Source organism: Pangasianodon hypophthalmus, chromosome 16 (assembly GCF_027358585.1).
Source record: "Pangasianodon hypophthalmus isolate fPanHyp1 chromosome 16, fPanHyp1.pri, whole genome shotgun sequence".
Classification (NCBI taxonomy): domain Eukaryota; kingdom Metazoa; phylum Chordata; class Actinopteri; order Siluriformes; family Pangasiidae; genus Pangasianodon; species Pangasianodon hypophthalmus.
Genome location: NC_069725.1, coordinates 14,598,053 through 14,624,820, shown reverse-complemented (window position 1 = coordinate 14,624,820; position 26,768 = coordinate 14,598,053). Strand labels below are relative to the sequence as shown.

The window sequence follows — 26,768 nt, the reverse complement described above, 5'->3', positions numbered from 1 at the left end:
ACGATACATTAAGAGCCAGTGGGGTGTAAAATTAACAGGACGATTGGTGTAAATTATTATTTTTATTATATTTTTTCTTTTTTTAATTATTAACATTTTGCAGATTCTGCAAGGTGTATGTAAACTTATGACCACAACTGTACACCTGAATTTTTAAGTGAAAAACTCCCAATCCTCATATAATCTGAATACTCAAAACGCATAAAAAAACAAGCTGTAAACAGGAGTTACACACAAAAAAGAGGTATAATTAGAAAAAAATGCTAGTTGGTACACTTAGCAGTGCAGTGTGAAATACAGACAATTGTACTACACACCTCTTTGCTGGGTTTTCCAGTGTGTTGCTGCTGGAGGAGCTGCAGTCGGAGCTCGTCCTGCTGCTTCTTGTAGAACTCCTGGAGCTGTTGCTGCAAAACAGTAGTTATAATGAACAGGATATAGCTTCTCATGCACTCAGTACAAAGAGGCATGTGGCAACAATCATTTAGTATATTTATAATCAAACTGCCAATTCTCTGTTGACAGAAAATGTTTTGAACTGGTCATGTTTGGACTGATGAGTGTACGAACCTGCTGCAACATCAGAGCCTGTTGCTGCTGTAATAGCAGCTGGAGCTGTTGGGGGTTCAGTACTTGCTGCTGCAGGATCTGCTGCATCTGCTGAGGTGTGATCACCTGAGGGGTCATCATGGCCAGCGATACAGGCACCTACACAACACATACACATGATACAGATGCCTGGGCAACAGAAATGGCTTGCTTAATTAATGAAAGAGAGTCCATGTTTAAATATTTTTTTTTAAAAAAGCATCTTCAACTTATGCAAAAAAAAAAATAAATGAATAAACAAAAGGCAATATTTCAGACTCATCCATTTAAATGTATCTATCTACTGATGAACTGCTACACTTTTATGCCCACATATAATTATCAAGGATGCCAGTAAAAAAAATCATATGCATGTACATATAGGAAATATATGAATATATACACATAATAGGAAAATTTTTGTTAGTATCTATGTGTTGGCTATAACAAAAAATTGGTAAAATGTCAAGTTATATTTTATTTTCCACGTTCGGAATAATTGCACGGAGCAGTAATTTAGCAGTCAGTTCAACTGCCAAGTGTTCCAAGTTCAGCCTCGTGTGCCTCATTTGTTTGCTTTCCAAGATAAAGAATCTTCACACATTTATTTTCTGGTCCCATTATCTGAATCTGTCAGCTTTGGTGCTTTGGAATTTTTTTTAATTTGTGATTTGTTAAGATTGTTAAAATTGTAATTACTGATTGTTAAATTAGTCCATTTACATGAAAGATAATGTTTAGTGCATGGGTGAACTGCATACGCCTACATAAAACAGTGAAGCGGAGGAGGAGGAGGAGCACGCTACAGTCCCTCCCACCATATGAGAACATAGTGTTGAGAGTTAAATGCTTTAGTCACAGAACAGCACATAACGGCTGGGATTTAAAACTAAAACCACATTCACTATGGGATGCATGTCAGTGTTTGCGCTGGATAGACCCCTTAAGTGGTTCAAGGGTTTATATTAGTCATAGACCTTCTCACAGATTAATACATACACTATACGGCCAAACGTTTGTGGACACCTGACAATCACACCCAGATGTGCTTGTTGAACATCCTATTCCAGATGTAGTCCCACTTTGCTGTCATAATAACCTCTACTCTTCTGGGAAGGCTTTCCACTAGATTTGAGTGTGTCTGTGGGGATTTTTGCCCATTCGGCCACAAGAGCATTAGTGAGGTCAGGCACTGGTGTTGGATGAGGAGGTCTGGGGTGCAGTCGGCATTCCAGTTCATCCCAAACGTGTTCAGTGGGGTTGAGGGCAGGGTTCTGTGCAGGCTGCTCGAGTTCTTCCACTCTAACTTTGGCAAACCGTGTCTTCGTGGAGCTCGCTTTTATACGCGCAGGGGCATTGTCATTGCTGGAACAGGTTTGGGCCTTTTAGTTCCAGTGGAGGGAAATTGTAATGTTATAGCATACACAGACACCCTATACAATTGTGTGTCTCCAACTTTGTGGCAACAGTTTGGAGAAGAACCACATAATGGGTGTGATGGTCAGCTGTCCACAAACTTTGAGCTGTATAAATACTTTGACACACAATAATGCTAAAGACCTCTCAGAATAGGTACTAGACAGTTTTCTAGTTTATGCAATCAGGGAATAGTTGATTTTGAATTAAAGACATTAAAACAGCTACATACGTAAACAGATAGACATCTCTTTTAAATAATGATAGTTAAGTGCATTACTTATTTCTACTTTTTTTGACATGCATTCAACCACTAACAGTAAAACAGCTATACAAGAAAACAGAAGTACAGCAATACAACTGCTCAAAAATGTACCAGCTTTTAAAATGTTTCATTTAGTATGTATCATTTAGCCAGAAGCAATTATTGCTTTTTAATGCAGACACACAATAACACACTAAACACTCAAACGCAGTGGTTTTTTAACTGTTTACAATAAACAGAATAATTAAAATTACATTTATGGATCTGTATAAACAATACATCCACTGGGGTACACAGCAACTGTGAAAACAAACCCGGAGATTGCATTTTAATTACGGCTCCACAACCCAAACAAACAAGGGGTTCCAGTAAAGCCGGCTGTGCTGGGCTGCAAGTAAACATGCCGCTAGACTATTTCTCTGCAGCTGTGAGTGAAATATAATGGCTAACCTTCACGCACACACTTTCCCACACTATCTGAGTGAGTGCATGGGTGCAAGCTATCGCAGAGGTCTAACACTGGCTCAAACTATTTTCAACGTTAATAAATATTGTCTTATGCCCTCAAGCAAGCCGTCTGTGAAGACTGCGCACTTCACTGAAACAGAACACAGGAATGACAGCAATCCCTCAGCTGCCTACCTGAGCATGCTGACAATTAACAGTAATAATTCTGCCTTTACAGTCTCCCAAAACGTTGATGTGCGCTGTCTCTATGACGATAGACAAGTCCAAACAGTGTTTTGTTGTTGTTATTGTTCCTGCCAGTGTGTCAGAGAACAACTCCCTGTGAGTGAGCATGTCAACAAGCAAGCGCTTCTGAAAACACAGGCCCATAAATCAACAAGCCTCAACAGCCCAAAAGCAAATCCTTTGTTATTGCTCTCGATACTTCAAACATTTTGGGGTGGGGTTACCTGCCTAAAGTAATAATAATAATAATAATAATAATAATAATAATAATAATAAGTTTTATTTCCATCTGGGTACATACGAAATGCAGGCAGAGGAAAAAAACAGTGTTGTGTTAATTACAGTTCTTATAGAGAGAGGTGATTAGGTTTCTGTGCAGCTACACATGACCAACCACAGAGAACAAGAAAACCTTTTAGCAATGCAGTGCTATTATTTACAAGACAGAGTCAATGCTCAGATATCACAGAACCCAAGTCATTTATTTAGCTCATCAATCCCTCATGACACCACAGGAAGGAAAAAAAAAAAAAAAAAAAAAAAAAAAATCAATGCTTCCCTGAAATATACAACTCAATTACAGTGCACAATCCATACTGGTGCAGTAATATGGTGCTTCTGCTCAGCACCCCATTCATCGTCAAACAGCAAATAAAGTTACTTCATACCAGCACAACCTTAATCAACTGGATAATATCCCTCCACTTAGTTTATCAACGTAAACGCCCCCTTGTAAATACGTATAAATAAATAAACTACCCAGGAACAAAGATCCTCATTTACTGTAAGCTCACAGATGGCAAACTCCACATCCTGCTCATACATAAACACCCCAGCAAACACACCCAGCACAACACAAACCTGGTTAATTCCATTGGCATTAAAGGCTGTGTGTCCAGCAGTATGTGTTGTTTCAGTTGTAGTGAGCATGCTGGTGCTAGTATTCAGACGGATTTCACTCCCAATGGGCTGGCACATCCTGGCTGTATTTCCTTCCACCATTTACAGACTGCCGAACGTGTCCAATCATGTACTTACAGCCCGCCCTCTACACTTAACCTAGTGACATGACCTAACCCATTAATCCAGCTTTCATTTCAGTCTATTCATTCCAACCCAGATAAACAACCCTACAACAATCAATATACAAACATAGCAGAACCAAAAAGAATACTTCTTATGGAACTACACATCCGTAAAATAAGACAGAAAAAAAAACATTTTACAGTAAGCGCCATATTTTATGCCAGACTTAACTCCGTCACTACATTCTATGTGAGGGATATAACCGTTGTCATATTTATTTGTGTGTGTGTGTGCTGTAAGTAGTAAACAAGATTACAGTTCTACCTGGGTTTCTGGCTCCTTCTCCACGCTCTTCTGGGATTTCTCCCCACTCTGCTGTTGTTGAGCAACTTGAAGTGCCTGAAGATGCGAAAAACAATAACAAAATCCTGATTGGCTTTGTAAAGTCTCCAAGGAGTATTGTCTTTGTTTTTCAGCACATGCAAGTGTACTGTCAACCCACTACTGCATATAACAATTAACCCTTCATTATCTTTGGTACATTTAACAAATGACAAGTCATCTAGAAAACGCCTAAAACCAGTACTACAGGTTTGTCATGGCTGCAGCACCAAGCAGCGATATTACACTGTGACTATCAACAAACACATGCTTTTGCAGAAAAGACATCTTCAGTTGTCATAAGGAGAGACATGTAAAGAGTCACAAAATATCAGACTGACCAGAAGGACTGTGTAACGAAACTGAACAAATACATCACAATATTAATGATCTGCAGCAGTTTCATTCATCAACAATTAGCTTTGGCTACATTTGAAGGTATTATCAACAGGGCTGCAATGATTAGTGAACATAACTGCCTAGATAAGATAATAAGAAAAATTCTTCACCACATATTTTACGACCCATTGTTTACGCAATCAACAGCATAAAGACTGCAGAATGCAGGACACTCTTCCTTGGGTAAAATGTAAAACACTAGCCCTTAGAGGCAGCAGCACTGCTTCTGTTGGTTCTTTTACAGGACTGTCAGTCAGTCCAATTATCAAAAATAGAAACAAAGAAATCATTTAGAATTTTTCTTTTTATTAAACATTATATTCACACAGACTGATACTGCAACATTTCGGCTGCTCTTTTGGAAGAAATCACATATGGTGACTTACTAGAAAAAGTACCATTGTGGTGTACAAGGAAAGCGGAGATGCCTTTCATATCAGTACATCGATGATGCACAAACATTTCAAAAGAAAGCACTTGTGCAACACTGCATCTTCAGCTTCTGCTTGGTAAGTGAAACTGACTAACCAGCTGACCTTAGCCTTCCCTATAAGGAAGTGGTTTGACATTTTGGCAAGGTTACTGTCAAAGGAGTGAAATACTAGAGTAGCAATTTCATAATTTAATGAGATCCGTTATGCTTAGGCAGTTTAATTTTGGTTTATTCAGACTAATGGTGAGGCAATGTCTTCACTTAGGCTACTGATTTAGTATAGTTTAGCTCACAGGTTCCCAACCCATGCACATTTTAGTGTTTCCTGCTCTAACACATCAGATTCAAGTAATCAGCTAAGTACCAGCTCTTCCTGAGTTGGATTGTTAGAGCAGGAAAAACATTGAAATGTGCAGAAAAGGGGGTACACCTTGACCAGGAATGGGAACCTGTAGTCGAGAGAAAGAGAAATAGTTTATTCAGAAAATTATTCAGTTATTAAAATAATCATTTGCTGCCGCCCTAATCATCATATGTGGTCTTAATCAATAAGACACATACATTCAAAGATAAATCTTTTGAAAAGTGCAGCTACTGCATGGCTTTTACTTGGTCTTAAGCATAAACTTGTACAAGTCCTTGTGTTCACACTGATGGTCATTTTACAGTTTTGCATTAGCATTTGCATTTGCTCATTTGGTTGACACTTTTATCCAAACGACTTACAATTGAGACAGGATTGAGCTGATGAAGGTTAAGGGTCTTGCTCAAGGACCCAACAGTAGCAGCTTGGCAGTGCTGGGATTCGAACACACAAACTTCTGATTAGTAGCCCAACGCGAAACAGATGTGATGTAAACCTCCTAAGAAATTTAGCAGTGAAGAAGAAAAAAAGATCTCCTCCTCAGTAACATCTAGCGCCAACTTTATTGTCATATTGAGTAAAACAATCTCTATACCTCGATGCTCTTCTCTAGATCAAACTCGTCTACTTGACTCTGTGCTATTTGTTACTTTTGGAAATATTACAGGAAGCCCGTAAAAGTTTTATAAGCCAGATGTTGTTAAACCTCGCCTCAAAACAACATTTTTATCCCTCTGATCGCTACAGTTATCTTCTGACCATCTTTTCAATCCAAGATTTTTGAAAAGGTTGTTCTGTTCTTTTGAAATCAGAATAACAAGCATGCTTTCAATGTGGCTTCTGGGAGAATCATAGTACACAACCAGCACTGGCTAAAGTGGCCAACCATAAACTGTTTGCCTCACGGTGTGTATATGTTTCTATTTACAGGTTTAAAAACAGTTTGTTTAGACATTTCTTTTTGCTTGGCTTAGACAGACCAGTTCCATTTTGTTAGCATTAATAGACATTCTCTGAGCGTACAAAAGTGCAATATGGTGTCCCACAAGGTCGCATTCTAGGCCTTCTATTATTCTCTTTTTATATCCAGCTCCTCGGTCATGTAATTCTCACACATAATTTTGGCTTTCTCTCCTATGATGATGATGCACAAATACACTCATCGGTTTGGCCAGACACAGAAGCACAGCTACACAAAATGACTGTAAAAGAGACCTAAGCGTGAATGAAAAGCTTTTCATCAAACAGAAATGCAAATGTTGGGTACCAACACTGCCTGCATTAACGTTGCTGACATCACCATGCAGCTTAAAGGCTATTTTGCAAAATCTAACACTACACAGATAAGGACTGTGATTATTATTTTTATTAAGTTCATTAATTTGCTTCTCAAGCTATGACATGAAGAGAGACGAGAGAAGAGAGGAAAACAGAACATGAACAGAAAAGCACTACCTGCTTGAGTATGCTTATAGAAAAGAATGATTTCTCTACAAAAGTCATTGTAGTCAGTCATCTAATTTCAAATAGCTAACAAAAAGCTTGAATTAATTTTCCTAATAAGATCAAAAACAATAATGAATCACTTCAATACAGTCACAAAGCTGTTTGTTCAAGTGAGCATTTGAACACAGCTTCGTGTAACAGAGCAACTTTTTCAACACGGCAACATTTCGAGTGAAGTGCAACAACAAAAGGTTGAATGTTGTTAAAGGTTAGTTTTTCCAAGTAAACACTGGAGCATTACAAAGGATTATTTACCCACATGAATGCTTCAGCCAAAGCTTTAAAACAAACGGAAAGTTTTTCCAAGTGAATATTTGAACTGAACTGCAATAACAAAAAGTCATCTTTCTGGGAAATGATATGAATGTTGTTATGGGGCAGCTTTTCCTAGTGAATGTTTAAAGAGAGCATAAATGCAGTATACTGATAAGTGCGCAGTATAGTGAAGTTAGTGTCTAGGAATAACAGCAGCAAATTAAACTGGGAATAATCTTCAGTTCCTGCACCATCTGCAATGAAGCTCAATCAGATACTGGCTGAGAGTGCTTTCTCATCACATAACTATGGGTGAAAGCAGGAGGTCTGGAGGTTATTGGGTGGTAACTTGACAGGCACAAGTATTAAAACAATATGCAAAATTTAAACAAACCCTTCTGAAATTAAACCAGGCATATATAATATATGGACAAAAGTTGGCTGAAGAAATATTAGCTCAGGTTATATAGTAAGAAGAAAACATTCCTGCAGTTAAATAAAAATGAATTTGAAACATCAAACGTTTTGTTCAAAATTGCTTGTTTTTTTTTAAATCCACCAGAAAAGGACTTTTGAAAAGATTATGTGTAATTTGCTGAGCTGTGCCCCGTCATCTGGTGGAATGCCGCTATCAAAAGATGCTGTACCTCTTATGTTGTACCTTTTATGGGGCTGTGCATTAGCTAGAAGGGTTTCTAAAAATCTCTACCATAACATTACAATGCTAGTTACATTTTAAGATTCTTGGGAAGCTTAACAGTAAACATGGATTTCCTTGGCTCAGTCACATTCCATCAAAGTAGAGACATTTTTCTGAAATTAACAGAGGAGAATCACGCACAATTTACAGTGTGTATCACGTTTGTAACTGGCATACTAGCATATGAATTTCTGGTATCAGTGGTATCGACCACATACCTAATTCTGTGTCACGCGAGATCCCTCTATAGAATTGGTCTGTACATGCCACTGTACCCCGCACTTCGGCCAAGACGCCACCTGGTTGAAAATTGAATGATTTTCACTACTCATATTAACTATCTTGCACAGACGACAGACAATCTTTTCAGAATGAAGAACACGCAGGTATGTGGAAACATTGACAAATCCAACCAGTGTAATGCTGTCATAACTCGCCTACCAACACAACACGCAGTCACCTGCGTAACAGCCAGGCGTGAATAATATCTTTAACGTGCAATGGGAGGAGAGAAAACCACAGCTCACAGGCCAAATATTGGCCAACAACTTTCTGATTTGTTGAGGGAACAAACACAATGTCCTACATTATAAACTTTATTAGGAAAGGATAATGACCTAGATCTTACACAAATCACTGTATTACACACATATATAAAATTTAGGAGTAACCACCGGGTGCTTGCCGCTACTGTAAAACCCTGTATATACGCACACTCCAGTTTCTACCTCAACAGGTGAGACTACGTTGTTTGAACATGGCTGTGGAGAGCACGTAGCATATTTATTCACTTCCTATTCATCATTACCATTAAAATTATTTGTGACATATTCAATTTTACACTCCACTGTAGACCTACTTAAACTTTGTTTCTTCTCCTCTCCACGCTGTTTTAGACCATTTCAGATGAGATTTTTCAATGGCATCCGTAATATAATTAATGTTCTTAAAATGTTAATGATATGTAGTTCCCCCTAAAAGTATTGGAAAAGCAAGGCCAATTCTTTTGCTATACAATGAAGACATTTGGGTTTGAGATAAAAAGATGAATATTTACAACTAGATGTGTTAAACAACTTAGAACATGGCACATTTGGTTTGAACCCACCCATTTTTCAGGTGTTTCTTGTTGCCCAGGTGTGCCCTTAATATCTCTGAATGTCTACTCTTGGTTTCAATTCAATTCAATTTTATTTTTAGCACTTTTCGACACTGTCACAAAGCAGCCTTACAGAAATATATAAATTCCAGATATAAATTTTAAATTTGAGCCCTAGGTTTCACATGTGATAAGTGCATTTGTTGTTAAAAAGGATGAACCAACATGAAGGCCAGAGAGCTGTCTATGGAAAAATCACAAAAAATCACAAGCATTGGGTATAGCCTATACAACACTTCGGAATGTCCGGAAAAAGAAAGAAACCACCAGACAACAACCAGACATCAAACAGGTCAGCCAAGGAAAACAGCAGCAGCTGATGACAGAAACACTGTGAGAGCTGTGAAGAAAAACCCAAAGACAACAGTCAGTCAACTCACCAACAACCTCCACAGGGCAGGGGTGAAGGTATCACAGTCCACCGTCAGAAGAAGATTCTGAGAGCAGAAATATAGAGGCCATACCACAAGATGCAAACCGCTCATCAGCAGTAAGAATCAGATGGCTGGATTGGAATTCGCAAAGAAATACAGAGATGAGCCACAAAAGTTTTGGAACCAAGATTAACCTCTACCGAAGTGATGGAAAGGCCAAAGTGTGGTGAAAGAAAACATCTGCTCATGATCCAAAATACAAAATAGCACAGGTAGTATCACGGCTTGGGCTTGTATGGCAGCGTCTGGAATTGACTCACTAATATTTATTGATGGTGTAACTCATGCTAGTTGCAGCAAGATAAATTGAGAATGAATTCTACAGAAACATTCCGTCTGCCAATTTACAGACAAATGCAGTTATTGCAAGCAACGGATATGCAACCAAATGTTAAGTGTTATTTACTTTAATTTACTTTAAGACTATCTGTTACTATACTTTTGCTCACCTAAAAACCGGCCAGTCTGGCACTAAAGGATTTTTGATCTCAAACCCAAATGTCTTCAATGTATAGCAAAAGGAAAAAGAACTGCCCTTGCCATTCTAAGACGTTCAGAGGGGACTATAGTTGTCTAATATTAGTCAGACATACACTGATCAATTTTAGTTCACATTGATGAATTAATGGAGAATTAAAGACATTCTCCTTTTACTGTGACAGAAAGCGAGGGCACTGCATCAGCATATCTTTCATGAAGAGAGCTCAAAACACCTGCAGAACTGTCAGTCGTTCCGGATTCATATGTCAACTGGCTGATCTGGTGTTTTTATTAGATAAACAAGAAGACTGCTCCTTTGGCATATTTTTGCATTCTGTTGTTAAAATGAGAAGCTCTTACATAAAAGGTGTAAAGGTTGACAGAGCTGAAAATATAAATATGTGCCCCACTAGTGAGGCACACTCCACAGTTTGAATACCTCTGCTCTAGGTAGAGGAAAATGAGTATGGCAAAGAGAGGTACGCGCATGTCCATTGTGCAGTTATTACTTCATGATTAAGTCGCACATTAAGATCAAACACAACGTCCCACCAATCCCCACATGGGCACGGTCCTCGAAATATAGCAAGTGTTGCGTACTGTAAGAATTTAAATGTTGAAAAAAGACTATTACAACATTAAACAAGAGGTTTAAACAGAGATACATAGTAAAAACCTTCACAACAATATCAGGAAGCTCCAAATGCGTAACAATTAGTTCAAAAGCACTAATCAGTTATGCAACAAATCATTTTCCACATTCTTTTCTATGTTCTGTTTTTTGTCCATTGCGAACACCCCAACAGACTGAAATCCAGGAAACAGGAATTCAACAGTTGTGAAAACAAAATGGCCAGCAAGAGGACTGTCCTCCCTGCTCTGACCCCTCACACTTCTGCAGGGTCGAACATCTGGCCTAGCGGAACTCCCCCGCACCGAATATGGAGAAAAGAAAAGAATGGTGGATGGGCCATAAAGGGAAATGAATGACTTTAATGGAAAAGTGTCGGGGGAAGCAGAGAAATTATATCAAGGGAAACCTAAGAGAGATAAAGACTACAATAGATTCGGGACAAAGCTTAAAGATTGTTCTCCAAAAAGAGGCCAAGGGGTGACTCATGATTTGTCACCTCCTCAACAAACATGCTTTGGAGTTTGGAAACTGCAGACAAAAAATCACTTGGAAATTCCAGTAATGATAAACAAGTGATGTTTTCCATGTTCCCTTTAAAGATAATACGACAAAACATTTCTCATCATAGTGCAATAATGTTGACACAGCAAATAGAAATCATTTTCATTATGATCCCCTCCTGATAAATTCCTGAATAATGAAACATTAACACAAGTAAACTAAAAGATAAAATAGAGTGTTTAACTTGTTGTACCTGGTGTGTACTGGGTGTAGATGTTTTTACTGGTGTCTCATTGGTCACTTGCTCCACACCCAAGCTCAGTCGCTCCTGGCCAGCTGGACTGCTGTTGGCTGCTTGATCTGTCTTGGATTCCTGCATGTCGCTGTAAGAAAAAAAACATATATTAGTTAAAACTAGGAACAGCTTAATAATTGCCAATGGCTTGTCATGTCATAGTTAAGGCAGGAAGAAATCTGAAAAATGAACTACACATCAAATATAGTGTGAAAACTAGAACAAGTTTTGTATAACAGATTTTGCAAACATAAGTGAACTGAAAAACAGAAAACTCTTAATAGGGTGCAAAATAATTGTCTACTCTGCCCTTGAACCTTGAATCCTCTCCTCAGTGTGAAATAAGAAATCATTTCAGATTCAGGGTAGTGTAGATGTTTAAATAAAAAAAAAATACTACTGTAGGAAGTTAATGGCAGAGGTGAAATCTAAATATAACTGCCAAGAAAACATTTATTTATGTTAAAAACTATTTACACTAACTTTTTTGCTTGCAAGAGTCCCAGCTTGCAGGGAAAGACCATCCAAAAAGATAATACAGAGTGTTAAATTACAAACAGTGAAAAATCCTATCAAACTTAGTCAGAAACCAGAATATTTACTTAAATAGCAAATCTTTGACATTCACCCCCTCTGCTTTTCCCTTGTTCACAGCACAACTCATTTTCCATCAGTCTTCACATGGTTAAGCACTCTCCCACACAAGGAAGCCTGAGCCGATATTTTCTAAATAACTGACTGCCACCATGACTACAGTAAACAAAGGAGCCCTAGGTCCAGTGTTTATTAACAAACACATCTTGCTTCTGGAGCTATTTAACATTAACCAGGTGGTACGATCCGAGGATCTGGCAGGTGCAATAATACACTGGAAGGGCCTTATGTAAACAGCTGGTGGGGGCGGGGAAGCATTTCAAAAAGCAACACAGCTAGAGTAAACAGTAGAGAAACTCTCTAGACAAACAACCAGCCCTTCTCCTGACATGAATGTGAACCAGAACACAGCTTGGAGGATTTTTTTTTTTTTTTTGGTCTGGGAGACAGAACACATTGTAGTTTTGCTGACCCTCAGAGCTGTAGTCTTTACAATGATTTATTTGATTTTACTTGAAAATGATAACTGCAGATAGCTAGTCATATCTACTAAACCAGACAGAAGGGAGAAAACATCCTTATCATTGCCACCAAGCTGTACTTTTCCCCACTCAAGCTTGCACGCAATCGTATTCTTCATCTTCTAACGTCTTGATAACAAGCATTAAACAATGTGATCTACATCATGCATTACACACACATAGGGACCAAAAATAAAGTTCAAGCCACTATCAGTATGTTGAGAAAAATGCAAAAAAAAAAAAAAAATTCCTTGTGATACAGACAAGTCACTTACTGTTCAGTTTCAGATAAAAACAATTCAGAAGAAAAGAGAAATCTCTCAGAGATTTTCTTCCCTTTTTGCTGTCAATAATCGGTTCACTGTAGAAGCTATAGATAATAGAAGTTAAAGATGAAAATAAATTGACAGTAGTTTTAAGCATTTACAGTTTTTATTGATAAAACCTGTTACATATTCTGGATTAGTGAATTAGCTGATCCAGAGCTCCAGATGGTGCCTGAAACAGTCGCCAATGCGCCTAACTTTTTTTATTTTGCAACTACTTTTTTTTTCCCCGCCTCCCACAAAAAAATCAAAAAAGGCAGCACAGTGGCAAGCTTTAATTCTGTGCTGATCTCTCTCCTCTCCTGCGTCTGCCTGCCCTGCTGTACTATCATGTGCGCTCCTGTCCTGCTCTGTCCACACTGACTGAAGTGTACACAGATGCTCGTTCAGAGAAGCGGTGGGTGAAGCGAAATGCAGAGGAATGAAAGATATTAACATAACATTTAATTGGGTAGTATAATCTGAACAGTGTTCACTTTATTAATGGCATTAAGTATTTCCTTTTTTATTTTTAAACTTGGCAGCTTTTGAAACTTGCCCTGTCAAGGAACATGGAAAACTGACAAAAAAAAAACTAAATGGCCAAACGAAAAATATCTGACTTTTCCCTCACTTCCTGCCCATCAAAACCCTATCTCCTCTACATCAGATGCCAGTGATACAGACTTCAGTGAAAATTCATCAGTGAAAGTTCTCAGGTAGTCATCCCAGCCAGACTTACTCAGTTTTCAGTCATTGCCAGATGATGATAGAGAAGTGCAGCTAAACGAGTCTCCCTGCGGCGCTCCTGCCTGTAGTTTAAATCATGGTTTCTACAGGAGTTCGCCTGGTTATGTTATGACAAGGGAAAAATGCATGCCATCCTTTGTGCTCAATCCGATTTCATTAGTAGTTTAATTCATTTAAAAAAAGAAACCATGAAGAAGCATGATTACAGTAAAAAAAAAAAAAAGCGTAAGAACAGGGATTGTGTCAATGCTAGGACTGCCTCTTGTGCCACCCCAACAGTGAAAGTAGTGCAATGTGCCAGTGATCAAGTTGCAAAAAAGATTAAATAATTGAAAATAAAATTCAATGCAGCTTACATGATTTCAGTGCAGGAAATACTATTCATACCTGTACATATTTAACAAGCAGAACAAACCAGAAAGGAGAGACAGTGAAAACAAAAGAATGGTAACAAGTAGAACAGACCAGACAAGGAGAGAAGTGGAGGCAGTGATGATTAAAAAAAAAAAAAAATACTGGAAAGGCAGCAGGAGTTTGGAGAAGAATGAAGCATAATGAATAAGTATGTGTGAATTGTTTAGAATTTATAAATATCACCTGATTGCAATGTTCATAATTCTGTGTTATTTATTCTAGTGCTATTATTATGTATAAGACAGTGCAGAAGACATCTAAGACAACGGGAGGCAGAGCAGACAGCACAGGCGGGGAAAGAAAAGTCAGTGTGCGGCAGCCCTGAGAGAACAGAGAGGCAAATTACATGAAGTAAGTGTGCGACGTGACATGTAAAGCAAATTGTGGCTAAAAATACGATTTGGCTCCTAAATATTTTGGGTTTAGTAGCCAGTGGCTCCTTAAGATTTTTTTTTTTTGTCTGGAGCCCTGACTAGCACAACTAATAGCAAGAGAAAGCTCCAATGTGCTGCCCAGTCCCGTGTTTTAGTTACCCCGCTGCCCAATTAAATATCCATCCCAAGCCGTCTTAACATTCTTTTTGCTTGAAGTATTTAAACACAAGTCAACCGCACTTTTTTGTGCTGCACTGTAGTGCTGTCACGATACAAGCATTTTGACTTCAATACCAATAACAACTGTAGCATCATGATGTTCATTAATTATACCATACTACGACAAAAATGATGCTTTATCAGTTATCATTTAATTGCACTGATAAAATGTTAACACTTCTGGAAAAAATACAACTTAACTTACTAATTTAATTAAGTAATTATTCATTAAAAATTTGTCCACGTTTATTTTGAGTATGTAAATAAATGCAGGATGCACAGACACATCTCTTCAAGGCAGAAACTTTGATGACTTGCTGTATGTTTGTCGCTCATCTTAAACACTTAATGCTCAGAAAAAGGGTACTAAGCTGAACTTCTCTTCTTTTACTACAAGTGCGCATGTCGTGTACCTTTAAAATATTACTCTAAAAGCTCATTTATGTGGTCCTTAAGGTCCAGTTACGTATATTAAATCATTATAAAGGTACTCTACACTCACAGTGCCATGTCTAAAAATACACACTAAAGGTACAACAGATGTACCACTCCAGTGACAAGGAATGGTACATTTTATCACCCTTTGTTCTGAAAGCGTTCTATCTCTTTAGAATTATTTCTCAGGATGAAAATGGCTTCTTTTTTTGCCAGTTTCTAATCCATATTTTATGTCCCACCTTAAACGGTCCAGCAGTTACAATCACACACCTGTAGATACTGCCTTGAAGAAATTTTACTCTAGAACGTTTTTTTTTTTTTTTTATAACCTCATGTGCAGTTGTGCTGGTAGTGCTGTTTCGTCATGCTGTTGGGTTGTTTGGCTGCTTGTAACTGTGTCTCACTTGCGCAACATGCAGAATCATATCCTGTGGCAAAGAGTGAGGCATCTTCACTGCATTCCTTCTCAAGTTTGCTTTGTTTTAGGAGAGGCTGACAAAATTACACAAAGCATACTGATTAGTCAAATAGTCAAATTTTATTCTGCTTCCACTAATCGTGAGCCATCACAGCACACCATGCGTGGGCGTAGATTCTACAAGAGGCATGGAACACCGTGACCGTGATATGAACGCGGTACCAGGTTAGAGAGAGACGGCGAGAGGGAGGAGGAAGAGGGGCAGAGAACAAAGAACATAAACTTATTTACACCAACAGTCAAATTTTATTTGAATAAAAAGTGAGGGAGAAAAAATGGATGTTTGCTCCTATGATTCACCACAGCCTAATATCAGCCTTTAATCATGCTTGTGTAAATTTACATTGACCCAAGAGCAATAATATTTGTGTTTGTAACCCCTTAGAGATGAACAAGGAAAACACTTACACAAGACAATTATAACCTCTTGGCTTTTAAGTCCTCGGTGAAGGTCGAGATGTTTGTCAGCAAGACGTTTGCCAAAATTCTTTTGAATAACCCTTATCATCTGCAAGGTGGGCAAAATATGTCCATACCTCACTCCTCGACCCTGTCTGTCCAACAAGCTGTGGGAGTGAAAGGAATCATCGTGTAACCCTACACTGTACTGGATTTTGCTCAGTTTTGTTAACGCTTCTACATCCTGATTTTGGAAAGACTGTCTAGAATCCATTCCAGCTAATCAATATCACTAATAAAAATAATTCCTATCAAGAGCCAAACCAGATCCTCGGTGCAGCTGCGCAGTGCCGCAGGTGGCAGGATTCAGAAAAGAACATCAGGCATCGAGGCGCTTTGCAGCACTGAGAAATGTATTTTGAAGTGTGTGGCAACTGGAGCGTGTTACGTTTAAACAAGCAGATTAAATAAAACGTTTTCTTTTGCGAAAGTCAATAGGCACGAGAGTTTTTTTTTTGTCTCAGGATGCTGACTGACTTACAGTATATCAACAGCCTACTGAACCTGCTTGTCAAAAGTGCAAGAATTACAAAAGAGGTACTCCATTAATGTCAGGAATTATGGTTGTCAAACACACTGGAGAGTTGAAATGCATGATTTCCTAAACTCATTCCTGTTGTATGCTCAGTTTGAAAAGAGTGCATGATGGGAATTTGGCAGGTTATACTGGCTATGCTCGAAACATTAGTACTATACTTACAGTAATTTGTTGTTCACACTATACTTACCTCCAGCAACCATTCTCACTAATCCTCTAAACTCAGCACAACCTCACTGATCTGCATTGGCACAGGTGGATTATTCACATTTAGATTTAGTTCAGGACTTCACAGCCTGGACGTAACTAATCTTAAGTGAATACATGTTACAGAAAGCATTTTTGAGGTTCTGTTTCTGAAGCAAATTTTGCCACACGCAAAAAGTGTTTGTACAGTAGTGATACTCGCGGACAACTAGAAAAATGATGCATATGGATGAGTGCGAAGTGCCGCTCCCGTGATGCAGCTGGTGCGATTTAATGCACGGGGTCAACTCTACAAGTTCCTCCAAAAAAAAAAAAAAAAAACAAATGTAGATAGTGATAGTGAAGTATAGCTCAAATACCCTACAGTAACATCCATGATTGATGATATTTTTTATTATCAAATCCACAATTAATAAGTACTCTGGTTAGTTTTCCATAAGGCCTGACTCTGGTTTAGTTCAATGGAGCTGCTTTAGCCTCCTACAAAACAAACAGCAGCACTGCACTGAGTTATGATCAGCCATGAGGAAGAAAGCTGTGAGGCAACAGCTCCTTTTTTTTTTTTTTTTGCTGCTTTCAGTTTAATAAAATTAGGAAGGCAGTCTAACTGTGTATCCCAGAGCTGGTCTATGAGCCTGTAGTAGCCTAGGTGAAAGCTTGAGAATAGACACTTCCAACATACCCACCAAAATATGTCCTGACGCAACATGCCTACAGAATGAGAGCATGCATGACAAGCAGTGTTTATCTTGTCAACAAAATTACTGGAAAATATTATCACCACCTAACAAGACAAAAAAAAACCACAGCAATGAAACCAAAGTGATTTTAATGTCAGTCAACTGAGGAAAATATAACTATACAAAAATAACACTGTAAGGATGTTAGCCATGCATTAAGAAAATCTCTGCAAATCTAGCACGCAATATAATCAAAGAATGAAGAAAAGTATTTGTGCTGCTTTTTTGTTGTATCATACTGTTTGTACAGATTTCTGTATAGATTTTTGTAACCTGTGCGTTCACATAGCACCTTCATATCCAGATCACGCCACAAGCATCTGAGCTTATAAACACATAAATAAAGGAATTCTAAATGTGTGGGTGCAACAGTTTCCTAAAAGTCCTTTCGGTTTTTAAAATGCAAATTTGGGCAAAAAACATGTAATTCAATCTCGGAAAACACGCTTTCTGTGCTATGAGCTGTTGTTTATATCTAAAATTTAATACATTCCTCAAAAAGTGACCACAAATGATAAAAAAAGACAAGATATAAGTTATATTATAAAAGCTATACAGCTATATACCTCCTCATTGGCTGCTTCTTCTCAGATTTCTGCTGTTCTGCTTCGACTAATCATGAGCCATGACAGAACACCACGCCAGGGTGTAGATTCTACAAGAGGCATGGAACACCCTGACCGTGACGATTTGACAGTGATATGAACGCGGTTCCAGGTTAGAGAGAGAGTCAAGGAGCGAGGACGGAAGGAGGGGGCAAAGCACCAAGAACATAAACTACTGAGAGAAGAACAGGAGAAACCTGGAAAAGCTTTCTTCTTCCTGTTAATGCTGGGATGTTAATTAGCCTGCGAGTCTGACTGCTAGCATGTAACATCTCAAACTGTCAGCTCATGCAAGTTAACAGTACAGATAGAGTCTCTAATATTTGCACACTCACATTTTCCACATATTTTGAAGCTATAGAAAAATCATATGATCATGACCAACCATATTCACAAAGAAGAACGCAATCATGTTCCTTACAAAACAGCAATATGGACTTAATCATGTGCTAAACAAAATAGCTGCCAACTGTTTGCCATCAACCGGTTGGCATTTTTGAGCACAAGCTGCATAATAAACCACTGCAATAATAACCATATTACTGTAGTCACACAGCACATTTTCAAGCAGGCGGTTAGGCTTAATAAATGTAATTCAAACTGATCTGTTTATGTTGCCAATAATATCTGACCACACTTTGATCACCGTCTCAGACTGTTTATAAATGGTTAAGTAGTGGTGATTTAGACACAACTTGCTCTCCTCTTTATTATTGCTGAAAACAGCAATCTAAACAGTAATAAATTCATAGTTTTGCTTCTATTAGAGCCATGCTGTCATGCTGTATTAGATGTATAATTAGAATTTCACCTAGGCTATATTATAGTCGGGAGGCCTGATTTCAGCTTGCACCAGAGGGAAAGCTTATTTATCTCAGAGACACCGAGTGAGTGAGAGGGAGAGAGAGAGACAGAGTGAGAGAGAGAGAGAGAGCGCTGTGTGAGGTTATACGAGAGAGAGTGATCTGTGTGAGGTTATGAGAGAGAGAGCGCTGTGTTAGGGTATGAGACAGAGAGAGAGAGAGAGAAAGAGAGGGAGAGAGCACTGTGTGAGGATATGAGAGAGCAGACTGCATTACTGATGCAGGTGTGCAAAGAAAATATAACCGTACATAAAAGAATCTTTATTGCTAATAAATATTTATTTCTAACGTCTGTGTCCTACACATCATATTTGTAAAAGTATCTGTACCTATATATAAGTTAAAGTAGGACCAGGTTATTGGCCTCCGCTGATCATTAAATTCATTATCTGCTATGGAATATGCTCACATTCAAAATATATAGAAAAGTCAAACATGAAGTGAAGAAACATATTTTTTCAGATATGAAAATAGCTTCCATTAAGTGCCTCCTCACTTAGTGAACTTTTCAAAAACAGAATCCGTTAATATTTTTCAGTCGATTTAATGTTTTTTTCTTTCTCCATAAAGCTCACTGTGCTGCTGTGTTCAAAGATTTGTGTTTTCGCTAGACAAAATGGAAAAAAACCTTTAAGGTTTTGGCCAGAAAAGTGTACAGAGAACATCAGATGCTCCGTATCACTTGCCTAGAGCTGAGACTAGGAGGCACTCGGTGCTGTGTTCAGCAGCTGAAGAATACAGACAGATTTATCAGAATCAGTGACTTTTCCAACGCCAGCACTAGCAGATAGTAATGTGGTAGGTCTGTTCTGCTCTTCTCATAGCTATGGGTATTCATTACAAACCTAAGTATTCATTAGAGTTAATCGTGGCTTGAACACTAAACTGAACAGACTGAACATACAGTCACGGGAAAAAGAAAGTACACCCTCCTTCAAATCTATGTTTATATTTATCAGGGCTTAAATAACAATTGTGTGGTCCTCACCAATTTCTATAAACAAACAAATAACCTCAGGTGACAACAACAAAAAAAACAACAGATTTCAACATGTAGTCATTTTTTCCCAAGAAGTAAACCAACATTCAGAAACCAGGTGGGAAAAAATAAGTACACCCTATAATTCAATAACATGTAGAACCACCTTTAGCAACAATAACTTGAAGTAAATGATTTCTGTAGGAGTTTATCAGTCTCTCATATCATTGGAGAAATTTTGGCCCACTCTTCTTTACAACATTGCTTCAGTTGAGGGCATTCATTTATGCACAGCTCTCTTAAGATCCTACCACAGCAACTGAGTGGGGCTGAGGTCTGGACTTTGACTTGGCCATTCCAACATCTTCATTTTTTCTTCTTTGGAAGGAAAAAAAAATGGATAGATGGCCTCACATTTGTCTCAAGAATATTCTGGTATAAAGTGGAGTTCTTCACTGTTTCAGTGGCTGCAAGTTTCCCAGGTCTTGTGGCTGCAAAACAAGCCCAGATCATCACCCCTCCACCACCATGCTTGACAGTTGGTATGAGGTGTTTGTGTTGATACGCTGTGTTTGGTTTTCGCTTTTTGGAGAGAAGGGGCTTTTTAGCCACCCTTCCATGAAGGCCATACTTGTTCAGTCTTTTTCTGATTGTGCTGTCATGAACATTTAATGTGTTTACAGAGGCATGTAGGTCACACGATGTAACTCTTGCATTTGTAAACATTCCTAATCACTGTAGAATGGTGAATTTCTAAATGCTTGGAGATGGCCTTATAACCCTTCTCTGATTGATGAGCAGCAACAATTGCTTCTCTGAGGTCATGTCTGATGTCCTTTCTTTTTGCCATGATGTGCCAAAAGTTCTCCTTTTATAGAGGTAGTCACACTTCCTGATGATTACCTAATCTTGTGCATTTATTTCATAACACCTGGCTGCTAATTACTCTCTTATTGATTGTGAAAGTAAGAAGGGTGTGCTTATTTTTTCCCCACTTGGTTTCTGAATGTTGGTTTACTTTTTGGGAAAAAATTACTACATATTGAAATCTGTTGTGTTTTTTTTGTTGTTGGTGTCACCTCAGGTTATTTGTTTGTTTATAAAAGTTGAGTATATATATTTATTTTCATTTTTACAATATGTACATATTTGGGTTTTTGTTTGACACATACAGCCAAACTTCAAAGTAACATCCTCCTTTTAATGCAGGAATTAATTATAGCATATGAAAGAATGTAAAATCCGTTTTAAGATGCTTTCAGGACAATAATTATAATGGCAGCAAATTCTCTGCAGCATATCCGTTTTCACAAAGGTCTCAGGAGTGTGATTTTTGTGTAGTATGGTACCAGAGACAAGCAAGAAACTTCTGACCAACTCAAAGGAAAGCAGATATTCCTATATAAACTAACATTCTGGCTGAACAAAACCTCTTTTTAACCATTATGAAGTGGAATAAGATGAAGATGCAACAAGCCTAGTTTTTATCTCATTCTGTCCATCAAACATTCAAGGTCATAAACAATCACCATAAAAACTGCTAACTGCAAAACACTGGATCCGGAAGCATATTAAAACCTATTTGGTTTGAAACTCTTTTAGTTACAGGTGGAGATGTGGTAATGTAATTACTACCAAAGTATCTCTGGGTTTTTGTCCAACCAGAATCTGTTGTGCCTGTGATTTTAATAGTATTTTGTATGTCCCAAACTTATTGACACGCCTGACAAGGAATACTGTAAATAAACGCAAACAAATTGCCATTCTTGAAAATGTCCTGTTTCCCTGGGGTATAATATGAGGTGCACATATCGTAAAACATATCTTCGTCATCCATTTCCTTATGAAAAAACAAAGAACTTTCAACACAAAAGAGAAAGATTGTTGAGGACATACAAACCAGGTAAAAACAGTTTACAAAAATCACCACTAAGCATAACGAGGGCCAAGACAAAAAGATCTACGTCTAAAACATTTTGCGAGGAACGGGACACATGAGGACAGCGTCTGGCCACACTGCAAGAAAGACAGTGAAGGAAGGAAAGAGAGCACAACGATCAAGTTTAAAAATTACAGTTTAGCCGAATCTTGCGGTTGTCGGGTTTCAAAATCAACTGTTAAACTTTCGCTTTCATAACAACAAGCTGTTTGGCGACGTTACAAAGAAAGGAGCTCTTCCTGAGAGAATCTCACATTCTCACAAACATTAGAACTACAAAGGGCATCGTGACTTTGTGGTCATGCACACCATCAGCAGCTTCAGCAATAAAAGGGGACTGCATACAAGAAAAAACACCTGAGAGCCGCTGTAATATATAGAGGTGGATCGGCGAGGATCTGCGGCTGTTTGGTGACTAGTGGCTCAGGGGCTCTTGTGAAGATTGATCATGAATTCACTGTGTACCAGGATACTTTAGCGAAAAACCTGGGTGCCTCTGCCGGGAGGTTAATTGCACGTTTCTAGACATTGTTTATAGCATTTCTGTACACTCACTTTTAATATATTATACATATATTACGTACGAATATGTAGTACGTTCAGTGTACAGATGTACATTTCTTGATGCTGTGAAACATTTTTTTTTTACTCTTTCTTGTAGATAAATGTCTGGTTTTATTGGACAGTAAAAAAAAAAAAAAAAAGAAATTATCCAAATAAGGTAAAATTAAATTACAGCCAAAATTACATCCTCTACAGAGTTCAAGAACCATCTACATTATTGCTCGCCGGATATGAGGAATTATTAGCATCAGCTCTATGGAGGTCACATGACATGGTGGGATCGTGTGATTCCTTATTAGTCTTAAATACATCAGCTCAGTTAATACGGATGCTAAATTATGTGCATCACTGTTCAATTTCGTGGTCAAATTACAAAACGAGTGGTGCTCGTGTTTACTGCCCTCTTGTTTTAATTCCAACATAGCACATTTGAACAATATAAATGAATAGCTAGGTTGGACGAGTCAGTAGCCTGGGTGAAAAGAAAATTACACGTCCGGACTATTTGTTTTCATTCATAGTTGCCCAGCGGACAAGCAGGCTCAGGAGGTTGACTCGCTTTTGACTTTTGCAAAACGAAAGTTTTTATTTGGTATGTATATTTAAACAAAATAAGCTCTGCGGTCGTGTGACACATCTCGATGTAACTAGAGCATGCATTATTCATTCTGAATTCCTCTGCCTGATGCACTGCACACATTGGCTTTTATTAAATGGATTGACTTGCATGAACTGATGACAGACTATCGTTTCAGAATCTTAAACACGTAGGTAAGTGGAAACACTGACAAAACTGAGCAAATGAAAGTGCAGTGCAAAGTGGTCATATAACTCTCCTGCTGGCACAACGTACAGGTAAACTCACAGTTAAACCTTTTGAGAAATATTCGAATAATCATGTGAAGAAAACCCTAACAGCTTACAGACAAATGATGGTCAACAACTTGCTGATCTAAGGCACAAACATTATGTGCAACCTCAGACACATTCTTACAAAGGGATGAGGACTACGACTGAGTTTTCCCTTAAATTGAAGGAATTTATACACTCGCTTGTGTCTGTATGAATGTTCTGCCACACTCCATACAACACATTTAGGTTTCGGAATTTTATCAAAACAATGCAAAAATAGTGTTTTCTCTCATTTTTGCCTGTAAGGATGTTCTGCAAGACGCAATCTAACCTGTTTTAAAAATTCCATAACATATATTGAGAAGGACACAAGAAGGAATCTTTCAACAGACAAACTGCATATTTACTGTGCACGTTATAACACAATCAAACCTGCATGGCCAAACCACCACCCCCACACCACAATCACAACACACACACACAGAGGAAACACTACAAAATCATACACTCCCTTAATAAGCAAACAATACACAGTCTGTCAAACTGTCATAAACACTCCACGCACATTCTATAGTCATACCCTGAAACAATCCAAAACTAAAGTTAGCTTCAGCTCCAGTGAATAAAGCATTTTAACCAAACTACTATCCGAACCGACATCATCTCAAGTGTCTCTCCAACATAGGAGTTAAAGTAGTACCTTAAAGCATGTAACTGCAAGCGTCTTGTCCTTGCAGGATCTTTATTAAACAGTTACCACACACTTTTCATTTTTTTATGATCCAGAAACACCTGCAAAGAGCCGCACCACCATGAATGTTGGGTTAAAAATATCTGGTGGTCTGTGTTGAAAGGAGAAATCTCTAAAACAAATGCATCAAAGGTAAGAGCACTGCTCTGAGATCTCAGGCCCCCAGGCTAAGCAACACCTGGTTCCCAGCCATTCAGATGCAAAGGAGTCGTTTCAAACAGGAGTCGATGCTTTTAATCACCTGGCAGACACTTACGTTTATACAAAGTAATTTACAAGTAGGCTAGACTACAATCCAAGTACACATCTTAGAAATTAAGGTTTAAGTGGATCTTTGGCTTTGGGATTTGGACTAACAACCTTTTAATTACTAGCACAGAACCATGTTCCCTTTTGGAAAACCTGGCTTGGTCTGACCAGCTACCAGCTGCCGAAACACCGGCCGAGCTCACAGACCAGACCAAATACATAACTGAATTTTCTAATTACCTTAATGCTATTTTCTTTAAAATAACTTAATTGCCCTGAGCAGAACCTGTTTCCTTTCTATCAGCACTTACCAAATGCCAAAGATGGCCTACCAGTTTGACCAGCTCAGTCTGTGTTGTGGTAAATGGTAGCTGATCAGATCAATCAAGTAGTTTTCAGCACTTACCACTGCCAGTGTAACACCACAACGAAGAAAGAAAGAAGTTCAGCATTTGCATTGCCATGAAACAGATGACTCTATCATCAACCTTTATTATGTCATGTTACTCCTGCTGTCTGATGAGACGCCTGCCCTCTGGTCCTGATACTCTACTTCTGCTTGAAACCTCTTTCACCTTGTGAAAAATTATGCACAAGTCTCACTTATTATACAGTTGATAACTTGGATATTACAGACTTAAAGCTAAAACTCTACTGAAATTACAAATGACCCTGACGCTTATACAGATGATCTTCCCAACACACTTAACACTGATTGACTATATGGTATACAGTGGTAGAAGAGTAATGATTTATAATCGCACTAGATGAGGCTGGGTTCCCTTTTGAGTCTGGATTCTCTCAAGGTTTCTTCCTCATGTCATCTCAGAGAGGTTTTCCTTGCCAGCATCACCTCTGGCTTGCTCATTAGAGATAAATCTAAATCTTTATCTGGAAATCTGTAAAGCTGCTTTCTCACAATGTCCATTTGTCTAAATTAGCATTTGTCTTTTGGTGGATAAGCCAGTGTCATGAGCTGTTTGCTAACAATAATAGATAATAAATAACATGAATAGGAAATAGAGTGATCTGTGGATAAGCCAAATTGCAATCCACTGCTAAATAAAGATGTTAAGAGAGCTGTTTTGCAAATCTGTCTCTAAATGGTATAAAGGTTTTATTGAGGAAACAGTCACTTACTGTATAGTCACATGTAAGAGGTCTGTCCCATTATCCCCAACTCAGCACAACTAAGCTAGCTAACTTCCAAACTGCTCGCTTCAACTCTTCTCTACAGCAGGCGCATGTGTTAGGCAGCACTGAGCTGTATGTAACCTCTGGACAAACATGATTAAGAGAGATAACGCTGTTGAGAACACCAATTCAGCACTTCACCTCAATAACGCTCTGAAGGAGCAGCGCGCGAGCACTTTGTATGGGCTAGCTCAGCTAACAATGTCCACTCAGCTAGCTTAGCATACAGCCACGCATATCCACTGGGTCACATTAGCCCGAGAGCCAAGCTGGAAATAGAGATTTTAAACGGCTCAAAAAGGTTGTAAGGCAAAGCTGTCGAGCTGTACGGACTCACCGGAATGGAGTTTGTTTAACGGAGGTATTGGCAAAACTTTGTTGAAGAGAGATTTGTTTCGCAGCAATAGCAGGAACAGCTTCACACGCAGCTCGCGCTGCCTCGCGCTACTGAAACCGCGCTCGCGCAGAGCAGGACGCACTACAATGTAAACAATGTGTTCCTCCGCTCCAGGAACTAGAGACACCCACACTGGAACAACTCACACCCTGTTCCTGTCTTCCAGTTAACACACTTTTAAGCATGTGCTCGACGCTTTCGAGCTGCTAACTGTCTAATCTACACCAACTGACTTTCACGCTGGGTTTGTTCTTTCCTGTAAGTTCAGGACATCTGTTCAAATCGTGACGTCATGTTCACCTGCTAAGCAGAATCACAAAGTGAAAGCATCGACTCTGGAAAGGATTCAACATCAGTACATACACTATATATATATTATCTTGAATCCATTCCAAAGTTGATGCTTTTTCACATAAATTATATGTACACTCACATTGTATGTATGTATGTATATATATATATATATATATATACACACACACATACACACACATACATATAAATACACACACACACTGATCTTGAATCCATTCCAAAGTCGATGCTTTTTACACATATATTTATACACACACACACACACACATTATATATTATATATATATATATACACACACATACTTTATTATATTAGTGTCTTGTCACAGAAATACAATAAAAAGACCAAAAGAAGGGCAGTGTAATGCAAGCAGTTCTCCTGTTGTCCAAGCTAAATAAGCTTTGTTCAACAGCTTCAAAATTATTAGCACGTGGAAAGATGTTGCATTTTAAAAATGGAAAAAAAGCGAATTATAAACAAGCTTAATGGATTA

At 38.4% G+C, this 26,768-nt stretch overlaps 1 protein-coding gene across 7 annotated transcripts in view; it reads right to left on the bottom strand.

The window, feature by feature from the left end:
- foxp1a (forkhead box P1a) overlaps positions 1-26,258 on the bottom strand; it is a 42,334-nt gene extending 16,076 nt beyond the window's left edge. Inside the window, exons 1-6 of one of the 7 annotated variants that reach the window (XM_034311901.2) lie at positions 25,900-26,257; positions 24,775-24,943; positions 11,488-11,617; positions 4,313-4,387; positions 571-708; positions 318-407 (exon numbers count right to left, since the gene is read on the bottom strand). In XM_034311901.2, coding sequence (XP_034167792.1) covers positions 318-407; positions 571-708; positions 4,313-4,387; positions 11,488-11,613 — 429 coding nt within the window. In that variant the 5' untranslated portion in view covers positions 11,614-11,617; positions 24,775-24,943; positions 25,900-26,257. The other 6 variants (XM_026921210.3, XM_026921208.3, XM_034311903.2 and 3 more) reach the window with 6 other exon arrangements.
- Between the last annotated feature and the right edge of the window lie 510 nt (positions 26,259-26,768).